Source organism: Colobus angolensis, unplaced genomic scaffold (genome assembly GCF_000951035.1).
Source record: "Colobus angolensis palliatus isolate OR3802 unplaced genomic scaffold, Cang.pa_1.0 Scaffold94, whole genome shotgun sequence".
NCBI classification, from domain to species: domain Eukaryota; kingdom Metazoa; phylum Chordata; class Mammalia; order Primates; family Cercopithecidae; genus Colobus; species Colobus angolensis.
Genome location: NW_012123376.1, coordinates 1,732,950 through 1,759,824, shown reverse-complemented (window position 1 = coordinate 1,759,824; position 26,875 = coordinate 1,732,950). Strand labels below are relative to the sequence as shown.

The following is a 26,875-nucleotide window of genomic DNA, read 5'->3' as shown; positions in this document are numbered from 1 at the left end:
CCTGGCAGACAATATAGAGCACATATTTGTGAAGCCATAATTTGACCTGAAAATCATTACACTGTTGCTTAATGTTTTAAACAATTCCTTTGAATACCATCCAACACAAATTGTCCTTGTTTCAATGTTCATAGTTCTCGCTTCATCAGAATAAGATTATCTGAATTAGAAGATGATCCTAAAAAGGATAATTCTGTAACCGGAAATTATTTCAGAATGTCCAGACATTTAAAAATGAGCTAGTAATATTGTGAGGTTAATATGTGCAATTCCCAAAATCAAGTGTTTGTAATTAAAATATATTGCAAAGGTCTTTGTTGGAGACCTTTTATATCTAAGCTATAAAAAATTCTAGCAACAACAACAATAACAACAACAAAAATCTCACCAAGCCCCTCAGCCACAGAAAGCTGGAAAAAAGCCCAGCTTGTAGTGGGGACACAATATGGTAATTTTTCTGAAAGAATACTTGTTGGTGATGTATTGCTTGTTTACTGTATATTTTGCTAGTTGCAAAAAGGTTCATAATTTTAGGGGCTGATGGAACTAACACCTTCCTCTCATCCTCCACACAGGATGAGTGGGTTCAATATCCCTGCAGATGCCAATGCAGGACACCTGGGTCCTGATACAGTTTAGAAAATGAAATCTGTATAGAAGAACCTATTGGAGAGTCACTTATCCTTGGCTCTCCAAGACAGGAAACTAGCACCATGTCAAGCTTTCTATGGGAAGCATTCTCTGTCCACTGATTCAGTTCCAAGGAGAACTGCTCTATTAACCGAAGAGTTAATTCCCGGCTATGCCTCCCTTGCCTTTCTAGTCACCAAATAACTGTTTTCAAACAAGAAAAGGGGAGCATAATCTTTAATGGTGGTACTCAACCAAGCTGGACAACAAACAGCAGAAAGATTACCTCAGTGCTGTAAATGGAACCAAGACATCTAAAATGCTGGGGTGTTTTTTACAATCCCTTTAGTAAGTATGAAAATTGGTAACGTGAGTCCTCAGTGAAGTTATTGTAGGAAAGTCCTTTTATTCATTATTGCTTTTCTCCTCAAGAGGCGCATTATTTCCATCTCTGCTTTGTCTGATTTTTCATGTTCACTGACTTTGCCTGGGCAGCCCCACCTCTTACCTTGGTGCCAGTGTGTCTAAGAAAGTTTTTTTCCCCCTGGTTCCTTGTAATCAAATACTAGGGGCAGGAAGAGATGATGCCTAGGTGACAGAACACTGCAATTTGAAGTGGGGCAGTAGTTTTTTAGACAGGCTCTTCCTATTCAACTACAGAACACCTCTGTGCCAGTCCATGCCAGGGCAGAGACCAGGACGAGACTTCAACTGCCCCTCTGCTCGAACAGATGAACAAAACAGAATCAAAACAAAACAAAAACAATCAACGACAAACAAATGAAAGATTCAATGTTGGTTTTCTTCAGGGCATGGCAGAATGACAAGTTGCGAGTGATATCTAGTGGCCGCCATCGCGATTGCAAAGGGCTGCATGAGTGCCCTTTCTTTGCAGGTAATGGGACCTCTCCATCTGCTTCTTCGTTTCTACTTTCATGCTGCTTGCTGGTAACAGATTGGATGTGTGTTCTAGCTTACTCAGATCATAACTAAAATTTCTGTAAAAAGGGGGTTAGGGGGTGGGATGATGGGAGATTCATCCAAATTTAAAAGGTCTTGCTCTAGCCATCAATTTGTGGTAGGTGACCTTTAAGGTATCAATAACAAAATGTCTGACAGCTCAGAAAATGTACAAGCTACAAACATCTTTAAATGGCAGAGGACACAGCACGGAAAACAATGCCTGTCTCTTCAACATTTATGTCACTGAGCTCCCAGGCCCGCGTAAAGACGGTTCTCGTGTAGTCAGGATGGGGGTTACCTTCAGACCAAAAGAAGAGTGCCTTCTTTTTCCTCCTCTGGTTTCAGACATCGTGGGATGGTGATGCCCTTTTGTGTTAACACTGTGAAGGGGATTCAGCCCTGCTGAATTGGGTGCCGCTAAGAGATCCAGCTCTTACGCTCAGCTGGACAGGTAGCATTCCTCACACCAGCATATGCCTCCGGCGGTGCAGGGCCAAATGATCTGACCGGGAAAAGCTGCGATCACAGTCCGCGCACTTGAATGGCTTCACTCCCGTGTGTTTGCGGTAATGCCTTGTCAGTTCATCTGAACGAGCGAACTTCCAGGTGCAGCCCTCCCAGGTACACTTGTAGGGTTTCTCTCCTGCAAGAAACAAAGGAACACAAGCTTTTGGTGCTCCATCCATCCTTTTACCATAACAACCAGGCTGGTACTCTATTTTGGGAAACTTGTGTTCTCAATGAATTTTTCAGTTGGTCAATCTTTGTCGGAAACCTTACCATCCCACTAGCGGTCTGGGTCAGACAGGTGAGGGTTTCAATCTCATCTTGCCTGCTGTGACACCTGGCAAGCTAGTTAACACTGGTGTCCTCCTTTATGACTTTGCCATCAACATATCAAAAGGCATGGATTAACTGCCACTGGATATATCACCACTAGTAGACTAAAAAGAAATCATTAAAGCTTTACCCAGTTTGATTTGATTTTAAGGCTGAAAGTCACAAAGAATTCTTATGGTCGATCAGTTATGCTTTGTTTCAACACCCCCCCACCACCCTTCCCTCCAACAACTGTACATCACTCAGATGGCTTAAGGCTATTTTAAAACACAATGTCCAAGAATATACACAAAATTTTACTGAACAATAATGTACTCTACTACCCCCCAGATATCAGGTATTAAGTACATATTGTTCATAGACACCTACTTTTTGCTTGTTCTTTGGGGGAAAATCCTAGATGCCTTAATAGAGTAAAGTTTAAATACATTTTTCGGGACTTAAGAATCAGGGTAAGCCCTGAGAAATCATCACGTTGGTCCTAGAGCTAAAATTCACAGAGAAAAGCTGTCTGAAGAAGTATGTAATTTGACCAGGTACCTCAGTCAACTTGTAAGGACAGTAAAATATGCAAAGGCTGTGCTGGGAAAAGATACACTAGCCATTGTCCAAATGAGCTCCCAGTGGGAGTGGGACAATAGTTGACCCAGGTGTGCTGTTTTCCTGGCTCTCATTCAGAATGGGAGGCCTGTCCCCATGCGACCCCACAAAAACTGATCTCTTCTGCCCCTTACACCCAACTGTCTACAATGTGCTTCTTGGCCATACATGGCCTCTGGTGAAGAGTCTAAGATAGGGAAGGGAGCTATCTGCTGTTCCCCATGCATGAAGCTACAAAGTGAGTATTGTTGACACCACTTTACAGATGAGAAAACTGAGGCTTAAGGTAGTAACATTACTCAAAGTCAGTAAAAAGATTGCATGGCTCTCAATCCAGTGCTTTTCACTATTTTACAGTGGAATGGATAATTCTTACCCCATCTAAATGTTGTCACATCCTCAGATAGAGTTAGTGTCACTTTCTTAGGTACTCCCAAATTATTCACTTCCTATTTCTATGACATCACCTATCACAATATACCATAAAGATTTCATTTAGACGCCCTTCTCTACCAGTTTCCGAATACTTGGAGATCTGGGACTACTCTGCCTCTACTATTTCAGTATTGCTGGAGCCTAGAATAGCTGCCAAGCAAGTATTTGAATGTGTTAATAAAACTGCAACACACACACACAAATACACACACATAGGAACATATACAGGAAACTGTAGGACCCTGTAAATGAGATGTGCAGGTAATGCCTACGTGGGAAAACTAGACCAAACTGGACCCAACATTTTTCATTCAACTGTTAAATCAATGCTGTCTATGTGGATTCTTACAGGATCAAGCAGCCCTTTCAGAAGACAGTGAATAGTTCAGGCCTGTTAAATCTAGAAATACTGATGCACTAATTGTGGCCCCAGGTTGCTCTAGGTTTTTCTGAAAGGGCTCCTTTTAAGAAAAAGCCTACTGCCTGGATTGACACCAAACCTCAACTTCTGATTCACTGTGGTTGTCCCATGGAGACAAAACTGTATTTGCATACGTGTACTGACCAAAGTTTGACAGAAATTAAACAAAAATCAGCAAAACTCCTAACTTAAAAAGACTGGAGGTCTACTATATAGTATATATTATTACCTACATGCTTTTATGTGTTACATGTCATGTCTACATGTTTTTGAAATTTATACTATGAGCATGGATTCTAATAAGCTGAGCTTGATATAGTTCATCTTTTCAAAATTACATCCATCTTTGGTACACTGAGCTGAGCTAGTTCGATGTTGGTCACTGACAGCCATTTCTTAGCTATTTCCTGTGTTGCTATGGAACCAGCTAGAGAGAGTGGAAGGCCTAAAAAGAAAACAATAAAATTTCATCTTCACTGGAGATGAGCATTGCTCAGTTGTGTAGCAGGAGGATGTGTTTCTCTCTGGGTCAGGAAGCGGCACATGGGATTAGATAAACTGGCTGGGTGTGGTTGCTTACGGCAGAAATCCCAGCACTTTGGGAGGCCGAGGTGGGAGAATCACTTCAGGCCAGGAGTTCAAGATCAGCCTGGGCAACAAAGTGACATCCTGTCTCTCCAGAAATTTGTTATTTTTTTTAATAAGTCAGGTCCAGTGGCATGTACCTGTAGTTCTAGCTACTGGGGAGGCTGAGGCAGAAGAATTGCTTGAGTCCAGGCCACAGTGAGCTATGACTGTGTTACTGCCCTCCAGTCTGGGTGGCAGAGTACAACCCCGAAAGAAAGAAAGAGAGAAAAGAGAGAAAAGAGAAAGGAAAGGGAAAGGGGAAGGAGGAGGGGAGGGGGAAAGAAAAGAAAAGATAAGCTGCTGGATCCTGCCCTGGACATTCCCCATAGTGGAGGAAGGGGCTCTGTAACAGGGGTGCACCTGGGGAGGAGAGGTAGACAAGAACTTCCAGGCTCATCTTAACCAGGATGTGACAGGCTTGTACCAAGGTAGAGGCGATTTATACCTCAGGTACTGTCTAGCTTTTTTTGTACTTCCAATTTAGTCACTTAAAATTCGCTAATATTTTCCTTAAAATGATACCAGTCATACTTTTATTTTCATGTTGGCTATTTAATAATGGTAGTTATGTCCTTTCCACTTGAAAATCTAGAGCAGGGGTTAGTAAGCTGTGGTCTGCACTTTTACAATTTTAAAGGTTGAAAAAAACAATTGGAATATTTTATGCATAAAAATTATATACAATTTAAATTTTAGTGTCCATAAATAAGTTTTTATCGGAGCACAGCCACATTAATTTATTTACACATCATTCTGGCTGTTTTCTAGAGATGGAAGAGTTGAGTAGTTGCAACATATAATGTACGGCCTTCAATGCCTAAGACCTTTACTATCCAGTCCTCTACGGAAAGGGTTTGCCAACCCCTGATTATAAGAGATGGCCATCTCTGCTTTTGGTAAGCTTCATGAATATGTTAGCTTGTTGACCTGGGGTTATATATTACACATTGGGAGTTTGAAATGGGTGGGTGAGGGAATGTTTTAGTTACAGTTCAATCACTTAATCTCAAATTAGGATCCCTGATTCAAACTCTTAACAGTCCTCTCAGTAATAAACACACATGATATTTCAAAAACTTCAAATTGATTTCTGGGCAACAGGAAATGAGTGACCCTCTTAAATGATTCACCCACTGAGGACAGTGGCTCAGGCCTATAATCCCAGCTACTTGGAAAGCTGAGGCAGGAAGATCCCACTTGAGGCCAAGAGTTCGAGACCATCCTGGGCAATACAGTGAGACCCCCGTCCCTGCAATCTCTAAAAAAAATAAAAATAAAAAAACGTAGCCAGGTGCAGTGGCTAACACCTGCAGCCCCAGCGATTCGGGAAGCTGAGGTGAAAGACTGCTTGAGACCAAGACTTCCAGTCTACAGATGAGCTATGATCATGCAACTGCACTCCAGCCTGTGTGACCGAGCAAGACCCCGCCTCCAAATTATAAAAATAAATAATTTTAAAAAATGAAAATTTAAAAAAAAATTGAAAAAGGCTCACTCAACTCAATCAGACCTAAAAATACCCTCAGAATCTTCTGCTCATAAATAAAGTAAAATAACCTCACCTACGAGGGTGAAGGTCACATGGCCTGAAGTTCAGGAGTGCCTCTCTATACTTCACCTGGTAACCAAAAGTAAGGTTTCTACATAACGATGGCGCCCCCGCCTCATCTCCAGCTCCTTTGACTGCGAACACAAATGAGTTACCCTCCTATTGAGTCTGCGAAGTGGAGTTACAACATGAGAAGGATCAGAAAGTAGAAGCTGAGATGTTTGGAATTGTTTCTAAGGTGGCTATTTTAAAGGCAGAAGCAGCAGGGAAAATAGCACCTGGTAGAGCAAGGGTTTGTCTGAGCCCACAAATGTAGAGTGGGGAAACCGTGCAAGTGAAGTGTGATCAAGTGTACTAAACAATCATGAAAAGCAACGGAAGAGGCCTCAGAAATACAGGAGGCAGATACTTCCCTACTCCATGAATAAAATCAATAAAAATGATATATAAATTGTAAGCTAGGCCAGATGCAGTGTTTCAAGGCAGTAATCCCAGCACTTAGGGAGGCTGAGGTGAGAGGATCGATTGCTTGAGGCCAGGAGTTCAAGACCAGTCTGGGCAATATAGCAAAACCTTATCTCTATCAAATAAATAAATCAGCAGGGTGTGGTGGCACGCATCTCTAGTCCCAACTACTTGGAAGGCTGAGGCACGAGAATCCCTTGAACCCAGGAGACGGAGATTGCAGTGAGCTGAAATCGTGCTACTGCACTCCTGCCTGTGTGACAGAGCAAGATTCCGTCTCTAAATAAATAAATAAATAAATAATATAAATTAAAAAGAAAAAATAATAAAAAAATAAAAATTTATAAGCTACTTGGGGCTAAGTAACTAATGGAGACATATAATAAGGAATGCAAACCTTCCCTATGCAGGGAGGGGGAAGAAAGTATACCAGAAAACAGCAAATTTAATTATCTAAGTGATAAAATTATCCTTATAAAAACATGTACTTTTATGATCCCCCCACAAATCTTATGCATAATATTCTTTGCTCCCATTGCCCCATTAATGAAACTGGAATTTAAGCATTCTCTCACCATGCTTGAAAAAAAGAAGAAAACAAGATCTTCAACTCTCCTCAAAATTAGAGGCTGATCTATGGGGCAAGGGGAAGAGAAGATGGCTACTGTGCCCAGCCAGAGAGCTCCAGAGAGACCTATGTTTTCATTATACGCACCCAGTGCCTAGTATTTCATTAGAAAAAAAACAAAAAACAGGAAATAAAGTCTATAACTGCTCTCCTTAGACGAGTCAAATTTTAGAAATGGATACCAAAAATTTGAGTAGCTACTGCATTGTGTTTGTTAACGGCACACTGTATCTTATGCTTGTGCTTTGAAGCAATTTAAAGCGCACAATCTTATCAACACATTAAGAAAGCAGAAACTAACTTCATGATGAGAGTAAAAAACTAATTAGAATGATAATTAAGTTAGTAAGATATCCAGTAGTATGTGTAAATGAGCCCTGAAAGGCTGTAATAAAGAACAGAATTGTCCTTTTTGTCTTCTTTCCTTTAAAAACTTGCTAGAAAATAGAAAGCTAAATTTAATTTTTAAAAAGTCAGCAGCAGGGACAGAATGGTGATTTTACCATGAAAATGTTCCCTTGGAAAGAGTTGGCTGGGACAATAAATGGAGTCAGACCCCTACCAGGGCCTGGGCTGCTGCTGCACTCGGGCGACTCTGCATCAGGTTGAACAATGGTGATCAGAAACTTGATTTCTATTAATTTCTTTAGAAATTATGCATTTCCCTTAAATTCATTTAAATTAGAATTCCTCAAATTATGTGAATTCTGCAACACACATAAGAGGAATGTACTAATGTGTTACTCAAAACTGTTTTCTCTGGAAATAAGCTAAAAATAAAAATAGCTTATTTTCGCTTATTTCTCTGGAAATAAGCTAAAAATAAAATAAATAAAAATAGCCTACCTACCTTCTTTGCTCCTTTTGTCTAACTCACAAGTACACAGTTAATCCCTTTTGCCGAGAGTCTTTAAAAATGTGTTTAATATTTTTCTGAATAATCTAAAGTTTTGACTTCACTTTGATTTGATCATCTTTGATTTTGGTTTCTTGTATTAAATCTATGAAATAGCAAACTTACAGAAAAAGGTATTGTGCATTTCTTTGCCAATAAATCTTAATAATTTCTTCTTAAGTTGAGACATTACATTTTTGATGTAAAGAGAAAAATCAAAGGACACTAGTTGGGTAGCAGGTGTCTAGTTGGGTGATCCCATGCCAGTGCTTGGTGTATAGTTTATTAACTTCTAGGTCTTCAATTCTGAAGGGATGGTCTCTATGTCCCATGATAAATCTGTAGGCCGTTTCCAGCTTTTGTATTTTTAAAAAAAGAATATGACCATTTTCAGCACAATCTGTGCTTCTCCAGTTCTGTGAAAAACCTGGACTGGACTAAACTAGAAAAATTTCTGAAAAAGAAACAAGTTAACCAAAACTAATAAGAAGAGCATCTATTTTTTAAAGTGAAATAGTCCTCTAAATGTTAAAAAAACACAACATACAAAAAAAAAAAAAAGGGTGAGGGAGGTGTGGTTGTTATTGTTCATCCTAAAAACTCTTTAACTCCAGTGCGGAGTTCATGTTAAATACAACTACATATGCATATGCAGCATATAAAAATGTAGGTATTATATAAATAGAATAAGGGTTCTGGGAAAATAAAAACTCACATCAGGTTTTTTTTTTTTTTTTTTCCTTGAAATAACTAACTGATTTATTATGAAAACGACTGTCTCTTTCAATTTTGGTTAAAGAAAAGGATTAAGGGTCACTAAGTGCATTTCCATGACATTTACCCAGCAGAAGGCAGAATAAAGTCTAAAGAAAACACCAGGTATTGAATGAATTCCCAAAACCCACCAAACAAAAATAACTTTTTCAGGTACCTCCCATTTTGCCATCTGAAATGCTGAAAGGTAAATGTGTACTGAGACAAAAGACAGGTGCCCTTTCATATTAAAATGACATGTGAGCAACGCACAGAAGAGGAATGTGCAGTTTGAAAAAGCCTGTGTTAAACAAAACACCCATGTTCTCATCAGCCTCTCTATTATTTTCTCAAGCAACTGAAAAGGAACACCTTTGGCAACAGGAAGCACAGGCGTTTTCTTAGGTTCAGAAGTGCATTTCTGAAACGTGTCCCTGTTTAACTTTTATAAAGTTACGGGGCCCCAGACACTGACAAATGAGCTTCATTACATTCAAGGCTCAACGTATTTGCTGTGACAATCTGTTTCACTTGAGGAATGGTATTTGCATATGAGGAAAAAAACCAGAATCAAGATTCTTATCTTGTCTTCTGGTTTCTGTTACATTAGTTCATGAAAGTTCACAGAATTTAGATCTGGAAGGAAATTAGGTACTTTCAAGACGAGGAAACTGAAACCTAGAGGCCAGGAAAGAGCTGAGATTACAAGGCTCCTGACTTGTCTACAGATAGACCAGGCGGCTACACCTCTTCATAGGTTAAGGCAGCATAAAATAAGCACAGCTTTTGAAATCTGAAAGAGCACACAGCCATATGCAGGCTTAGTCACCTATATGAAATCGATCCAAGGCCAAAAAATGAAGCTTTCTGAAAGCTTCCCAGTTTCCTCGTCTGTAAAACAGGAATACTATTTACTCCTACAGCACTGCTGTGAAACTCAAAAATACACACACTACATACCTGGCAAATAATACCCACTCAATAAAGGTTATTTTATATTTACAAAATTCAAGGTATTTGTTTTTATAAAGAAATATAATTAATATAAAGTTAAAAATAGATCCTGTTTGATGTTTTTTGAGCAATTAATTATGGTTTTGGGGTACGCGGATGCCAATCCTTATGCTGATTTTCTTAACATTTTAAACTATAAAGCTATTTTATAGGCCAAGCAGACCAATCTATTATATAATATCCATTTGGTCCTGTCAATTCAATCAAATAAGTAATCAATATGCCAGTCTCCATTCTACTGAATTGCCTGGATTGAATTAATTGACTCTTTTTCATTAGGTATTATGAAGAACAAGTGGGTTCCTTCTTTCCTCCTCTAAATAATACTGCATATTCTCGAATAAGTATTGTTGATAAAAATTATCTTTGCTAAAGCATATAGTACTTTCCATGTACCATATTTTGCGCTAAGAGCTTTATGGATGTTACCTCATTTAATTTGGACAACATCTTAATGAAGTCGTTGCAATAACTAACCCCACTTCACCCAGTGTCATCACCCAGTTAGCATGTGTCTCAATTACCACTCACCCTGCCTCTCAGCATTTTAAATTAGTGCTGTCATAAACCAGGATATCTGGTCAGATCTGGGCATGGAGACTGCAAATGTGAGCTACTACTCACAGGACAGGCAATGGTATTAACAAAAACAGGCTAGCCCTTCTCACTCAGAAATCCAATATAAATGAACTAAAATATACCACAATAAAAGCGAACTTCAGTGTAAGTAAAAAGTTCAAGGTGAAAAGACAATATTTTATTTGGCTGTTCTGAGTTTCCATTTCTATGTAGTGACCTTTCTTTTCCTATGTGACTGGTTACTTTTTCCTCTGTTTCTTTTGCAGAGACCTCTTCCTTTACCTGTCACATAAATGTTTCCCAAGATTTTGACTTAACTTCTAACCTGGCAGATGTTCCTCTTGGCTCATATGGCTTCCAATACAACCTATAAGGGAAAGGCTCCTAAGCAGCTATACCTCAGTCTCTCTCCTAAGTGCCAGAGAGGGACAGGACATTTCCAATTGGCGGTCTGAAAGCATCTTCAACACGACCAAAACTTCCTCAGCATTTACCACCTAAACATGTTCCTCTTCCGGTTTTGCTATCTGGAAAAATGATAACTCCATCTACTCAGGTACCAAATCATCAATGTCTCCAGTTGGAGAGATTTCTTGGACTCTTCCCTCTGTGTGACTCCCTGCCTGCCCTGCTCTAATAATTACATCTGCCAGTTCTGTCTTCCCAAATCTATCCAGTAGTCCTCCCAGTTTATCCCCACAGTGGTGGTCTACCTTGCTTTAGGTCCTTTCCATCTTTTACCAAGACCAGTTTCTAATGATTCTGTTTCTCCGTCTTGCCTCCTAGGCACACCAATTTATTGTCCATGCTGTAGAGAAAGAAAACTTTTTGAAAGATAATCTGATCATGCCACTTGTTGGCCCCATAGTACCCTGAGACACTCTCTTCCCACCACACTGTGCTTGAAGGTTTTCCTCTCTGTCCCACTCAGCAGTGCCACACTGAGGATGGCTTTGAGCCTTCTCACCACTGTATCCCCAGGACTAATACATTAGTGCTGTGTGCTAATAAAGACTTGTTGATCAAACGAGTGAAACTACTTTAATTTAAATACTTTGTTCTTTAAAAAATAGAACATAGGAGAGTCAACAAAAGAGTAATCTATTTTTGTGAGACAAAGAGAATATACTGTTTACATTCTATCTATTCTATAATGTTTTCTTGTCTAATGAATTAGAATAAATACTTTTGAAAAGAAAAATATATTTGTGAGGTATCATTTAATACTAGTGCCACTTGCAGTTCTAGTCTGCAAACAAATATTTTGTTTTAAACCTCTAAAATTAGTAACATGTGACTGAGCCTTGTATCTTGTTGCTCAAATGAGCATTATTTTAACATTTTAAATATATTTCTTACAATTCTATTATGCTTGGTTATGGAGATTTTTAACTGAATTATCACGAGCATTATGAATCAACATTTTATTTATTTATTTTTGAGATGGGAGTCTTGCTCTGTCACCTAGGCTGGAGCGCAGTGGAATGATCTCAGCTCACTGCAACCTCTGCCTCCCAGGTTGAAGCGAGTCTCTTGCCTCAGACTTCCGAGTAGCTGGTACTACAGGGGCATGCCACCAGGCCCAGATAATTTTTGTAATTTTGGTAGAGATGGGTTTTGCTATGTTGGCCAGGCTGTTCTAGAAGTCCTGACCTCAGGTGATCCTCCCACCGCAGCCTCCCAAAGTGCTGGGATTACAGGTGTAAGCCAATGTGCCCAACCCTATTTTTACATATTCTTTAATGATGAATCTATATTCTATCAAAATACAATTTCTTATTGTCTTTAATAATTCCATTAAAACCACAAATTTTATATTAGTAGCAGTTAATTTTACCATTAAGGATACGATGACCAACACTCAAATCCAGTTACTCTTAGGCAGAACGAGAGAAAGTAGAAAGACTGAAGATACTATATTCCATACCTTTTATATAACCCAGCTTTGATGGATGTATGGATAAAATAAAGCCAGAAGAAAAGGAAGGAGAATGATGTCACGAAGACACTATAAAGATCCCATGGAGGCCAAGTGTGGTGGCTCACGCCTGAAATCCCAGCACTTTGGGAGGCCAAGGCAGGTGAATCACGAAGTCATGAGATCGAGACCATCCTGTCCAACATGGTGAAACCCCATCTCTACTAAAAATACAAAAATTAGCTGGGCGTGGTGGCAAGCAGCTGTAGTCCACTTGGGAGGCTGAAGCAGGAGAATTGCTTGAACCCAGGAGGCGGAGGTTGCAGTGAGCCGAGATCATGCCACTGTACTCCTCCAGCTTGGCGACAGAGTGAGACTCCATCTCAGAAAAAAAAAAAAAAAACCCAAAAATCCCATGGCATATTTAACTTTGTACCGTCATTGATAATTTCTGTGCTAACATAAACAGAATTACGAAACACAACTCATTTAGTAATTTATTTATTTAAATGAGGCAATAATGGATAGGTTTAGAAGTCTTTTCTAAACATAGGAAAAAAGATCAACTTATTTTTTCAAATAGAAATAATAATTGATAGGTTTGGAAGTCTTTCCTAAATAAAGGAAAAAAGATCAACTTATTTTTTAAATAAAAATAAGGTAAAACTTTTAAAACAAAATTTGATCAACTATGTACAGAATGGTTGCCTACATTCCAATCACTGTAAATCTTAAGCATGTGTCTCTAAACAGTAACTCTCCATGATAGGTTAAAATGACTCCCTTCCCCATTAACGAAAACAAGGGCTACATCTGCAAAACCTTTCGTTACCAATCCAAATTTTTTGTTTTCCTTGTTGGAGGTGGCACTGAAACATGCTTGCCTGCATAGGCAGGTGATGCTTGCTGCATCCCCCCAGTCAGGACAAATGACCCCTTCAGTGCTGCTGTAGCAACTGGGCTAGAGCTCACTCAGGGCTTTCCTATTATGTATTATTTTACATGCTGGATATGTGTGAATGAGGCTGTCTCTCCCACCAGATTTAGGACTCTTTGCTGTCTTCATTTGTACGTGACACCCATTACATTCAAAGAGCTGTGTGCCAAACAAGCACTCAAGAGCAGTCTATTTAATTTTATTTAATGATTAATGCTTTTGGCCTACATCTTCTCACTAGCTTCTAACAAAATTTTAGTAGATTACGGAGAGAGACCAGTCTATGTTAATTAAAGCCTTAAAAACAGATTACAGTCTCTTGCTCTCTCATTACTTTACCATCCCTGAAGGGTCGATGCTGAACAGGGAGGTACTGCTGGGTAGACATGCATAGGAGCATGGTTCCAGTGAAGAGAGAAGGCTTGTAGGTTATCAGCAAACTAGTCTGAGACCAGATGTAAGGACAAGCATAGGCTTGAGAGAAACCAGAGTTTCAATCCCAGCTCTACTGTTTTCCTAATACCTGCCCGTGTTCACGTGCCCTAATCTTGCTCCTTTCCAGGGAGACGTGTGATGAGAATATGTAAGGCACCAGAAGAGCTATGTTTGTGTTCAAAGGTAAAAAAGAAAACCTGAGAATAATTCACACAAGTAGTTTGTCTAAGTTCACCAGTCAGTTAGGGGCCAAAGACAGACTGAAACTTTTGTCTCTGGACTTCAAGTTTGGTGATATTTCTATTATATTTTCGTACATCTCAGCAGTTACCAATATAGCTCATATTCACGAGCTATTTGATCAGGACTTACAAACAACTTATAGGGAGAGGATTTTTCCTTGAAAAATGTCAGTGTGCTCTTAAAGGATTTATTATCTTGGCATCACTAAGCCCTATGCTTTATCTAACAAGGAACCTAGATGGGGGGGGGTCTGAAATGGAGCTTTATGTGGAATGAGTTATTTAATTAATGAATACAGATGTGAAGTCATGAACAGCAGCACTCACTCATCTGAAGTTAAGATCTAGCAACCACAAGCACCTGCGAACAAAAGGCCACCAGGATGCACAGCTGTCACAAAGCCCCTGATTTTCTTTGTAGGAATATCCTCAAACCACTTCAGAATCTCATCTAGTAAATGAAGATGAAGATTCAAATTAGAAGCGAGAAATACAGGAATAGCAGCAAGAAATGATGAGACAAGAAAGAAAGTGAGAAAGGACAGAATCTGCAATCATTTAGGATCACTGTGTGGAGGGTGTGTGTACATATGTGTCTGTGCATTCCAAATATGTAATCAAATATAATTAATGGGATAAATATGTTATAGTATTTGATATCAATTACAGAGGCTTCATTCATCAAGAGAAAAATTATGAAATGATGTGTGGTTTCATAAAGGTTGGGAAGAACATACTCTGGAAACCGTTAAATCATAATTGCTTAATATTTTTAAGTGTCTATATGAATAAACTTCCTTTATGTACAAAATTCAGATATGAATAATTCTAAGAAATGTGACTACCTTAAGTTTACTAATTTTTAAGGTCATAGGTATCTGGTTTTCATATGAATTAAAATGAGTATTCTACGGGATTACTTACAGGGCCTCATAAATTTATTAGAGAACAGTACGTCAATCGGGGATAGAAAATATTTCCAGATTCATTTGAAACAGACTATTTTTACATATTGCAATTCCTTTGCAAAAAAATCTGATTTTATCTTTATTTTGCCTTTTTAAACCTTCATCATTAAATTGTAATATTCTGCAGAACACTGATAATGTCAGTGTCATTGTTCCATTTTAATGTCATGTCATATGTACCGTGAGAGTTCTAGTTTCTTCTTTTCAGACCCTCTGCTAGACTAGACCCAACATCTGGTTCTGGTGCACCATCTAGTGGCTGTAGGGATCACTGATGCCTGAATGTTACTTGTTTGTACTGCATTGTAGAAATTACTAGATCATTTATTTTTTAGAAAATAGTGAGAATTCTAAATAGCAAAACCAAATTCACAAAATTATTTTCTTCTAAAATTCAAATGCAAATCAGTTAATAAGCAATAGAATTCTTAATGTGAGGGAATCCATAGTGCATAATTGTTTTGTACAGCACATATTTAAATGACCATATTAATTTAAATGGCAGTGCATACTCATTTAAGTACTAATATTTATTTTTGAATATGAATATTTTTAAAAATACTCTGTAAACCGCTTCACGCACAGAGACCCACAATTGAAACAGTGGATATAATTAACCTGCTGACAATAATGTGTATGTGACGGCTGAGATATAGTTTTTCCTTTTTAACATGCCTTAAATGATTAAGCACAAGCAGGTCATTTAAAAATACTTGGTCACATCTTCATGTTATTATCTAAACTGTACATTCATGAAAATATACTTATTTTTAATTTAGAAAGGCACTCCTCAGCATTTCTTTTACTACTCTAAATTCTTTGCTAATATCTAGAAAATGTTCCTCTTTCAAATACCTACAAATATGTTTAAGTTACTAAGTTGTAAATAAAAAGATGACTGATTAGTACTTATATGGTACAAAAAGATCAAGCATTAAAGGCAAAATTAACTTTCTCAAAGGAAGTTTCTCACTGATACTTACTCCCCTCCCATAGCGTGCATGGCTCTCGTAAGTCAACTGTTATAATCCCAAACTCCAAATTAATTGTGTTGGTCACACACAAGAAACTTACTCAATATGCCTGAAGCAAAGGTAAGGCTAAGAAGATATTTACTAAGAGCATGCAAACCAACCTGATTCCCTAGAGAACTAGTTTTGATTTCATTTTGAACGCTGTTATAAAATCTTATACATAATTATAAATCAGAAGTCAGGATGGGCTCATTCTGAACTAGTTACAGAAAATCAACCGAATTTCACTTTCTTTCTTTTTTAAAATAATGTTATTTGACTGATAATAGTTCAAGGAAGCCATGCCTGCACATAGTAACTATCTCTCTGCTAAGTGGATGAATGGGTTTGACATATCTTGGTTTTGGGCAGGTATTTCACTTGGACATTTAGATGTAACTGTGAGGCAGAGAAATGTGAGCTGGAAACAGGAGAGCTAGGTGAATTTTGGCTACTGTTTAAAGAACTAAGACCTATCTGAATGGAGGCCTCTCGGATCATGTCTTAGGTTTTTTCCTTGAACGCATCCCATTCAATACATCATCAATTACTTGGCACAGATGAAGAAGCTGAAACAGAGAGCAAAAATAATAAAAGCAAAGTGGGTGGGGAGAACTTTCAAGTCATTTCAATTTATTAGAATAACAGGCCCAAATCAAGAAAATGAATATAGAATAATTATTTCTTAGACTTGAAAAAGTATGTGCAGCCCTCAGAATAATGATTCTGTCCTGTATTTCCAGCCTGTGCCTCAACACTTTCAGTGATAGGGAACACACTACTTACAAGCAAAGCCATCATTAAGGGACGGCTCCAATCCCACATAAAACATTGCATGCTTAGGTTTAAAAGAACTCTATTATAGGTACAAGGGTTAGACAAGATATAGTTGTCAGCAGTTTTTGATTTAGATAACCTAGTAGAGAGAGTAAACTGCTAAAAAGTTAACACCATTTTTGCATATACAGGCATATCTTATTTTCTTGCACTTCACTTTATTGCATTTTGAAGATATTGTGTGTGTGTGTGTGTGTTTGTGTGCTGTGTGTGTGTTTACAAATTAAAGTTTTGTGGCAATCCTAGTCGAGCAAGTCTACCGGTGCCATTTTCCCAACAGCATGTGCTCACTTTGCATCTTTGTGTCACACTTGGGTAACTGTCGCAATATTTCAAACTTTTAAATTATTAGTATATTTTTTATGGTGATCTGTGATCAGTGACCCCTGATGTTTCTACTGTAATTGTTTTGGGGTTCCATGGACTGTACCCAAGATGGCGAACTCAATGGATAAATGTTGTGTGTGCTGTGACTTCATTACCGACCAGCTGCTACCCCATCTCACTCCCTCTTTGAGCCCCCCATTCCTTGAGACACAACAATATTGAAATCAGGCCAGTTAGTAACCCTACAATAACCTCTAAGTGTTCAAGTGAAAGGAAAAGTCATACATCTTTCACTTTAAATCAAAAGCTATAAATGATTATGCTTAGCGAGTCAGGCACGTCGGAAGCTGAGACGGGCTGGAAGCTAGGCCTCTTGAGCCAGTTAGCCAAGTTGTGAAAGCAAAGGAAAAGTTCCACAAGGAAATTAAAATGTTATTCCAGCTAACACACAAATGATAAGAAAGCAAAACAGTTTTATTGCTGATTTGGAGAAAGTTTGAGTGGTCTGGATAGAAGATCAAACCAGTTACAATATCCCCCAAAGCTAAAGCCTCATCCAGAGCAAGGGCTTAACTCTTCAATTCTTCAAAGCTGAGAGAGGTAAGAAAGCTGCAGAAGGAAAGCTGGAAGCTAGTGGAGGTTGCTTCATGAGGTTTAAGGACAGAAGCTGTCTCCATAACATATAAGTGCAAGTTGTAGCAGCAAGTGCTGGTATAGAAGCTGCAGCAAGTTATCCAGAAGATCTAGCTAAGATCACTGATGAAGGTAGCCATACTAACCTACAGATTTTTTTTTTTTTTTTTTTTTTTTTGAGATGGAGTCTCGCTCTGTCGCCCGGACTGGAGTGCAGTGGCCGGATCTCAGCTCACTGCAAGCTCTGCCTTCCGGGTTTACGCCATTCTCCTGCCTCAGCCTCCCGAGTAGCTGGGACTACAGGCGCCCGCCACCTCGCCCAGCTAGTTTTTGTATTTTTAGTAGAGACGGGGTTTCAGCGTGTTAGCCAGGATGGTCTCGATCTCCTGACCTCGTGATCCGCCCGTCTCGGCCTCCCAAAGTGCTGGGATTACAGGCTTGAGCCACCGCGCCCGGCCCAGATTTTCAATGTAGATGATATACCCTCCTATTGAAAGATTTCATGTAGGACTTTCCGAGCTAGAGACGAGAAGTCAATGCCTAGCTTTAAAGCTTCAAAGGACACACTGACTCTTGTTAGGGACTAATGGAGCTAGTAACGTTCAGCTGAAGCCAAGGCTCATATACCATTCTGAAAATCCTAGGGTCCTTAAAGAATTATGCTAAATCGAATGCTAAATCTGCTTATGCTGTATAAATGTAACAACAAAGCTTGGATTTTACAGCATGGTTTACTGAATGTTTTAAGCCCACTGTTGAGGCCTACTGCTCAGAAAAAAAGATTCCCTTGAAAAATATTACTGTTCCTTGAACAATGCACCTGGTCACCCTAGAGCTCTGATGAGATGTAGAAGGAGATGGATGTTGTTTTCCTGCCTGCTAACACAACATGCATTCTTCAGCCCATGGATCAAGAAGTCACTTTGACTTTCAAGTCTCATCATTTAAGAAATACATTTCATCATTTCATAAGACTATAGCTCCATAGCTAGTGATTCCTCTTGTGAATCCGGGCAAATTAAATTTAAAAACCCCTGGAGAGGATTCACCATTCTAGATGCCATTATGAACATCTGTGATTCATGATAAGTCAAAAATCAACATGAATAGGAATGTGGAAGTAGTTGATTCAATCCTCATTGATGACTTTGAGGGATTCAAGGCTTCCAAGGAGGAAGGAATTGCAGATGTGGTGGAAACAGCAGGAGAATTAGAATTAGAAGTGGAGCCAGGTGCGGTGGCTCACGCCTGTAATCCCAGAGCTTTGGGAGGCTGAGGCGGGTGGATCACCTGAGGTCGGGAGTTTGAGACCAGCCTGACCAACATGGAGAAACTCTGTCTCTACTAAAAATACAAAATTAGCCAGGTGTGGTGGCACATGCCTGTAATCCCAGCTACTTGGGAGGCTGAGGCAGGAGAATCGCTTGAAACTGGGAGGCGGAGGCTGCAGTGAGCCGAGATTGCGCCATTGTACTCCAGCCTGGGCAATGAGAGGGAAACTCTGTTGCAAAAAAAAAAAAAAGAAGAATTAGAAGTGCAGCCTGAAGATGTGACTGAATTCCTGCAATCTCATGATAAAACTTGAATGAATGAGGAACTGCTTCTTATGGATGAACAAAAAAAGTGATTCCTGAAATGGAATGTATTCCCAGTGAAGATGCTGTCAACACTGTTGAAATGACAATGAAGGATTTAGAAGATTATATAAACTTAGTTGATAAAGAAGCATCAGAAGATGGACTGCAATTTAGAAAGAAGTTCTATGGTGGGTAAAATGTTATGAAACAGCATTATATGCTACAGGAAAATCTTCTATGAAAGAAGAGTCCACTGATGTGGCAAACTTCATTGTTGTCTTAAGAAATTTCCACAGCCACTCCAACCTTTAGCAACTACCACCCTGATCAGTCGGCAGCCATCAACCCAGAGGCAAAACCCTCCACTAGTCAAAAGATTACGACTCTAAAGGCTCAGATGACTGTTAGTACTTGTTAGCAACAAGTGCTTATTAATTAAGATATGTACTTTTTTAAGACAATGCTATTGCACACTTGAGTAGAGTGTAAACACAACTTTTAAATGTAATAGGGAAACAAAAAAATTGTGTGACTTGCTTTCTTGTGATACTTACTTCATTGGGGTGGTCTGGAACTGAACCCACAATATCTCTGAGGTACACCTGTATTAAGAGAAGTCCATTCACAGGATGTGTTCCCTCAATTTGTGGTATGAAAACTTAAAAAGACACAATGATCAGCTGGAGTGAACCTATGAAGACACGGCTGAGAAAACTGGAGGTGTTTGATCTGGAGAATTAAGATGTGAGTTGGTTCATGACAGTGTTGAGAGGAACACCGGGGCCAATGAGTGAAAATTATAGCATTATCATTAGAGTCATTCTGTTCAACCAGAAGATTCCAAGACCTAAACAGCACTGTAAGAGGCTACTGGACATTGTAAGAGAGAACTCTGCCTTCAGATTGTGTTGCAGAAGAATATGCGGCCACTCAGGGCACTTAAGGAGAGTTGGTCAAACTACTAATGTGGGAACAGTAGTCAGCTAGAAGTGTAAAAAAGGTAGTAACAGCTACAACCATCTGGTTGTTAAGAACAAATTTTTAAAAATACACATAAGTATGCAGAAAACTGCACAGCAGTGACTCGCTCTCTGTGAAATATGACACGCAAGGGGTTCCCCTAATTAGGAAACACTAGACTGTAACATATAAAGTTCATTCTGACCCTCAGAGTCTGTGATTTCACTGTATTAATAGCCAAGCTAATGAATTCTGCTTCAGCATAGCGTTCAAGGTTCAGATTGTTTTGAATTACAATGCATAAATGATGTCTCCTCTGCTCTCATGGTATATGTTAGAATCTGTAAGATGCAACCTACACTGCCATGGAGTTAAATCCTTTAATAGTACCTGATTAAAAATTTTCCTCTCTTTCGCTGTTCATCACTTGGGTAAGAGAAGTAGAGGTGTCTGTGTGAAAATGAGGCTAATATGTATTCCAGAAAGCTCAAAGAGAATACGAATAACTCAAAATATGTGATGAATCATTGTAGAAAGTAATTTTTTTAAAAACAAAAATGCTCCTATAAAGTCAGTAATATGGCCTAATCATACTTCCTGCCATGATCTGTGCTCACTATCTAGTGGTAGGATGGAATATACTTTTTTTTTTTTTTTTGGAAGGAATTCCCATTTGTTGCCCAGGCTGGAGTGCAGTGGCGTGATCTCAGCTCACTGCAAGCTCCGCCTCCCGGGTTCACACCATTCTCCTGCCTCAGCCTCCTGAGTAGCTGGGACTACAGGCGCCCGCCACCTCGCCCGGCTAGTTTTTTGTATTTTTTAGTAGAGACGGGGTTTCACTGTGTTAGCCAGGATGGTCTCGATCTCCTGACCTCGTGATCCACCCGTCTCAGCCTCCCAAAGTGCTGGGATTACAGGCGTGAGCCACTGCACCCGGCCAGGATGGAATATACTTATTCAATTTCCATGTCTTCACACTCATTCTTTGCCTTAATAATAAAGAAACTGACCTAAAAGTAGAGCCTAAGAAACAGATAAAAACCTCTCGTTGGGAAGCTCAGAATTATACAGAAGAAAGAATCTAGAATAAGTAGAATAGGGAGGCTGGGTACAGTGGCTCACATCTGTAATCCCAGAATTCTAAAAGGCGAAGGTGGAAGGACCACTTGAGCCCAGGAGTTTAAGACCAGCCTGGCTAACATAGTGAGATCTTGTCTCTAATTAAGTAGGAAAGGGAAAAGAATAGGGAGCAGAGAGGTAAGATGGAATAAACGGAAAAGGATGCTAATTTCAATTATTTTGATACCTAAGCTGGGAGGCAGTTTACAGAGTACAGTTATTTTCACATGTCTGAGACGGGAATCTGTTACATGTGAAGCCTCCAGTCAGCGACAGATGATGTCAAGGAAAGACACTGGACTGGACTTGCTTGCTGTGGGCCATGCTTTATCGGGAATGTGTGCATGAGTTTCCCTGCTCTATCAGCTTCTTTGGGCTTCACACAGTCCAGCCACCACTCTTCTTAGAAGAGGTGGTGGAACTGTGGTGCCCTCTTCCAATCTTCAATCTTTTGCCAGGGCCTTGCACTGGAGGCATCCAGGAGGAACTGGAAGCTCAGGAAGCCAGAGGATGCCACCTGAGGGACACAGAAGGCAGAGGATGGGGTGCGCAGGGGCTAAATGCAGAGTCATCAGTTCATTCCCTAGATGGATAGGGGAACGGTGGCAAAGGCAGTGAGTCAATTATGGTATCAATTTCCTTTTCTGTAAACTGTCAATACTAAAACTCCTCTCCCTATATAAAAAAATACCAGTGCAAATCAAATGGAGTTATGCCTGAATGTTTGTAAAAACTTCCCACAATGCTACGTATCTGTCATTTTTTATTTTCCAGTTGCTTACCTATTTGCTATTTGGGAGAGAGTTTTGAGGAGAGAAAAAAGCACGATCTAAAGGAATGGATAAAATACTAACTTTAAGAGAGAATAATTTTGTTCAGTTTCCTCTTTTATGTGCCACGTGGACATTTTTTAAAACTGATAGACTATATAATGATTAAGTGGTGATGCTGATTTTGAGAAAGACTACTAGATCACTGTGTTCCCAGCATTTTAAAAGCTCAAATACTTCATTGGTTTCTCCAGTTTCTCTCTTTCTCAAGAGAGAGAGAATACATTCCGCCTAGAAGGAGGGAACCGGATTTGAGAGGTACACAGGCTGAATGAGTATGAAAGGCTCCTGAGGTAAATGGCCGGCGCTTTATGGACTCCCACTGGCTCACAGGTGAGAAGCCCTGCAGAGCAGTACCTGTATGTGTCCTCCGGTGAGCCTTCAGGTGAGAACTTTTTGTGTACACTTTGTTGCATCCCTCAAAATCACATCTGTGGATACGCCGTTTTCTGGAGTCTGGGGATTCAGACCGTCTCTGGCGTCTTGTGCTCTCAATACTAAATGGTGAAATTGAACTGGAAAAAGAAAAAGTGGAGTTACATGGTGAGATGCACAGCACCCCATTTTGGTTCTAGTGGCATGGGAACATTGTCTCAGACACTACAGCTTCACAGACTCAAGGCCACATGACCATAGTTCTTGCTACCACTCTCTTGGGCAGATCTCACTTTTTGAATCCTGAAAGGCAGGCAGCGTGAGTTCTTTCTGGCAAAACACTCCAAGGGAGAGAAAGACATGCTTAAAACGACAATAATAAAAACTGAAAGTAAATGAAAGCAGTAGTTGGTGAGTATTTCCTCATGATCAGAAGAAACAATCTGGTAGGGGTAAATTACCATCTCACAGTTTTGAATTTCTGAATATCCTGATAGAGAAGATTATAAGAAGCCTTGCTACAGACAAATGAATGACAAAATGATACATTTAATAAGTCACAAGAAGGTCTACACTGCATGTGACAACATAGAAACTCCTGTAAAATCACAAGGTACATTTTAAAACAAGTGAGGTCCGGCTGAAAGGAATGACATCAGTAACATGAATCATGACAAGTTATTTCTGTTTGGTGAAACGCACCTGACATTTAACTTTTCTAGTTGGAGTTGCTTTGTGGTGAGGAATAACATGCATTGTCTTTAAGGATTAGCTGTACCACCATTATAAAAAAAGTTTTAACTAAGGAATTTGGCCCTGACTTGCATGTTGTTTAATCTGAATGCCCCAGTAGAAACACAGGATTAGTTTATAATGTCAGGTAATTGATTAACATGTACTTTAAAAAATCTTAATCTCTTTCGATTGAGACAGAAATAATGACTCATCTTTTTTAGTTATCCATGACGTTCTTTAAAATTACAGTGACATACAATAAAAAGCAGTCACTCATATTTCTACTCTACAAAATGTATTACAGTTAATATTTTGACATATTTTCTTCCAGCTTGTTCACATTTTGATGCTTTTCAAAACTAGTTTTTATTGGTAAATCGCCTCTTTTAAAACTTGAACATTACTGATAAAGATCAATTCCCCTCTTGTTTTCTACCATGATCCTGGTCCTTTCTCCTTCTTCCAGGGAAAAGCCTCTATCCTGAGTTTTCTTTACCTCTTTCCAATTCTTTTAAATTATGTATACCTATACACACCTGCATTTACAGACATTCTTTTTTTGTTTTTTAAGTCATATGAATAATATCATGCTGTTTATATCATTCTGCAAATTGTTTTATTCCTTTTTTTATTCAACATTTAACATTTGAGATTCATCCATGTTGATATAAATGCCATAATTCACTTATTTGAAGTGCTATATACTTATAACTTACCAATTTTAAGATCTATTTTTTAATATTTTAACCATTTCTAGAATCAGAATGCTTCTTACAACTGATGGCTTATTGTAGTTTTACTGGCGTAATTTTTTTATTAGTGGTACATAAAGTAGCAGGGCATTCCACAATTGATGACATTTCAACTTAGATCAGGGGTCAGTGAACTTTTTCTGTAAAGGGCTAGATAGTAAATATTTTATTTCAACACTGAGGGCCACACAGTCATATGTTGTAACTAATCAATTCTACAACTGTATAATGAAAGCACCTATAGATTATATATAAACAAATGAATGTGGTTATGTTCCAATAAAACTTTGTTTACAGAAACAGTGGGCTAGCCAGGCACAGTGGCTCAAGCCTGTGATCCCAGCACTTTTCGCAAGCTGAGGCAGGAGAACCGCTTGAGTCCAAGAATCTGAGACCAACCTGGGCAAGAAGGAGAGACCCTATCTCTACAAAACAAACAAACAAACAAACAAACCAAAAAACAGTGGGCTGTATTCTGTCCATGAGCTGTAGTTTGCCGACTATGGAGTTAGATGAAATATGGTGGGAGTCCAGTGAATGTTCATTGCCATTTCCCAAGTGATGGACATATAGACTACTTGTAATTTGCACTTTTATATTGCTCCAGTGAATTTTTTTCTGAAAGTCTCTTTCTGCACACATGTATCTTAAGATTTCAGCGCACCTTCTCCTTTAATATAAAGGCAAACAAAGCTTTATATTAGGTAAGGTCAAATATAAATAATATTTATCTACCTGTGTCTCAAACAGTTTTATGCAAGATCTACGTTAGTAGAACGAAAGAACATATGTTATGCATGGCCAAGCCACTTTTTTCAGCTTTCTTATCAATGTAGATTTGTGATTTTCCACATAATTGACTCACAGTTGCAGGGATTGGGGTCTACCATGAAAGGAGTCAAAATAGTGTGGCTGGCCTGCCTCATGTAAGAACAGCTGTAGTTACTCCTGACAAGGTATATTTTTATCACTGGGTTTGATTCCCATGAACAAGTAAGACTGTGTGGTGATAATAGAGCAACAGTAATTCATTTCTGGAATATGTAGTTATGAAAATAAATATTGATCTTGGCACTTCCTTTTTTTTCCTGATAAAAAGGAAGTCATTCATAGTGTTGTACAATGTTTAACATCTTTTAAAAGTGAGAAAATGATAGAATATTTGTTTTCTGCAAGTTATAACTTAAAGTCTATAAGAACACTTTGTTTTGTATAATATTTTCTACACATGAATATATAGAAGTCTAAATGTAACTATGCATAAACACATACACAGAGGCTTTTGCTGAGTTTCATTGAGTTTAGCTATTTATCTTGCTATCTGTATATGAGAAAAGTAAAAAAATAAAAAAAAAGAAAACCAACCAAAAAAACCCTGAAATCAGAATTCAGTCATAATGAATGTTTCTTTAGGGACCAATGAAATAATCCTGCAACACAGCCCATCAACCACTTAAACATACGGCAGGCAGAGAAACACAAACAAAGGCTACAGAAGGCCATGAAATTGCTTCACTGTGAGTTCTGAATTTACATCAAAATGAAGACAGGTGGATTGTCTATAGGACCTCAGCCCTGGTTTTCCTCATTCTAAAGTGAAATATGGGCCAGGTGCGGTGGCTCACGCCTGTAATCCCAACACGTAGGGAAGCCAACACAGGTGGATCGCTTAGCTCAGGAGCTCAAGACCAGCCTGGGCAACATGATGAAACCCTGTCTCTACCAAAACACATAAAAATTAGCCAGGCATGGTGGCTCATGCCTGTAATCCCAGCACTTTGCGAAGCTGACGTAGGTAAATCTCTTGAGCTTAGGAGTTCAAGACCAGTCAGGGTTACACATGGTGAAACCCTGTCTCTACAAAAACATACAAAAATTAGCTGGGTGTGGTGGCATGTGCCTGTAGTCCCAGCTACTTGGGAGGCTGAGGTGAGAGGATTGCTTGAGCCGGGGAGGTAGAGGTTGCAGTGAGCCAAGATCACGCCACTGCATGCCAATCTGGGTGAAAGAGCGAGACCTGTTTCAAAAAAAGAGTTAAGTGAAATGTTTTAGAACATTATGAAGAACAAATACCTAAAGGTATTTGTACAATAAAAATCATTTTTAAAAAGGATATATGCAATGAATAGTTGTACCCAGTAAAGCTGTCTTTGAAATGACATTCAATGGGTCGATTTTCTCCTTGGTTCCCCTTTCTAAATGGCAGAGATATCTTCACATGTCAAAGAATCCTAGCTAAGCTATGCCTTTCAGAACTGCTGATTTTATTTTTTTGTGGAAAGGTAGGAAGGTAAGTGAAGCTGAGGTAACAGCGAACCAGAAGTGCAGAAGAACATGAAGAACACAGGAAGGTGACAGGACGGTCCAAGCTCCTAGAGTGCTGCTGTTGTGCTGGGATCCCCAGCATAAATCCACAGTCGGCAGGCACGGCAAGTGGACGGCAACCGTGGACTGGGGTTTGTCTGAGCCAAGTCCATGGCTGGAAAGGTGACAGTCGAGTTGTTGGTACCAAGTAATTTTGTATTTCCAGAACCTAGGACATTGTGGGCATTCAAAAAAAAATGTTTGCTAAATAGAATAAATAATGCATTATTAAGCCTGGTATTCCTAATTTTTAATTTTATAATTAACTTATTAATTCTTAATTGGTTAATTAATTCTTACTAGGATACTTTGATTCCAAGTCTTCAGACAATGAGCACTCAATTCCACACTACTACACTCATTTCCCCAAGTTTCTTTTTCTTTTTTTTGAGACAGGGTCTTGCTCTGTCACCTAGACTGGTGGCCTAGGTGGCACAGTCATAGCTCACTGTAA

The 26,875-nt window shown here is 39.1% G+C and overlaps 1 protein-coding gene across 3 annotated transcripts in view; it reads right to left on the bottom strand.

The window, feature by feature from the left end:
* Positions 1–837: 837 nt before the first annotated feature.
* The window catches only part of KLF12 (Kruppel-like factor 12), a 465,591-nt gene continuing 439,553 nt past the window's right edge, over positions 838–26,875 (bottom strand). Inside the window, exons 7-8 of one of the 3 annotated variants that reach the window (XM_011932150.1) lie at positions 22,553–22,710; positions 838–2,236 (exon numbers count right to left, since the gene is read on the bottom strand). In XM_011932150.1, the coding sequence (XP_011787540.1) occupies positions 2,055–2,236; positions 22,553–22,710 (340 nt within the window). In that variant the 3' untranslated portion in view covers positions 838–2,054. The remainder of the gene's footprint in view (positions 2,237–22,552; positions 22,711–26,875) is intronic. The other 2 variants (XM_011932149.1, XM_011932151.1) reach the window with 2 other exon arrangements.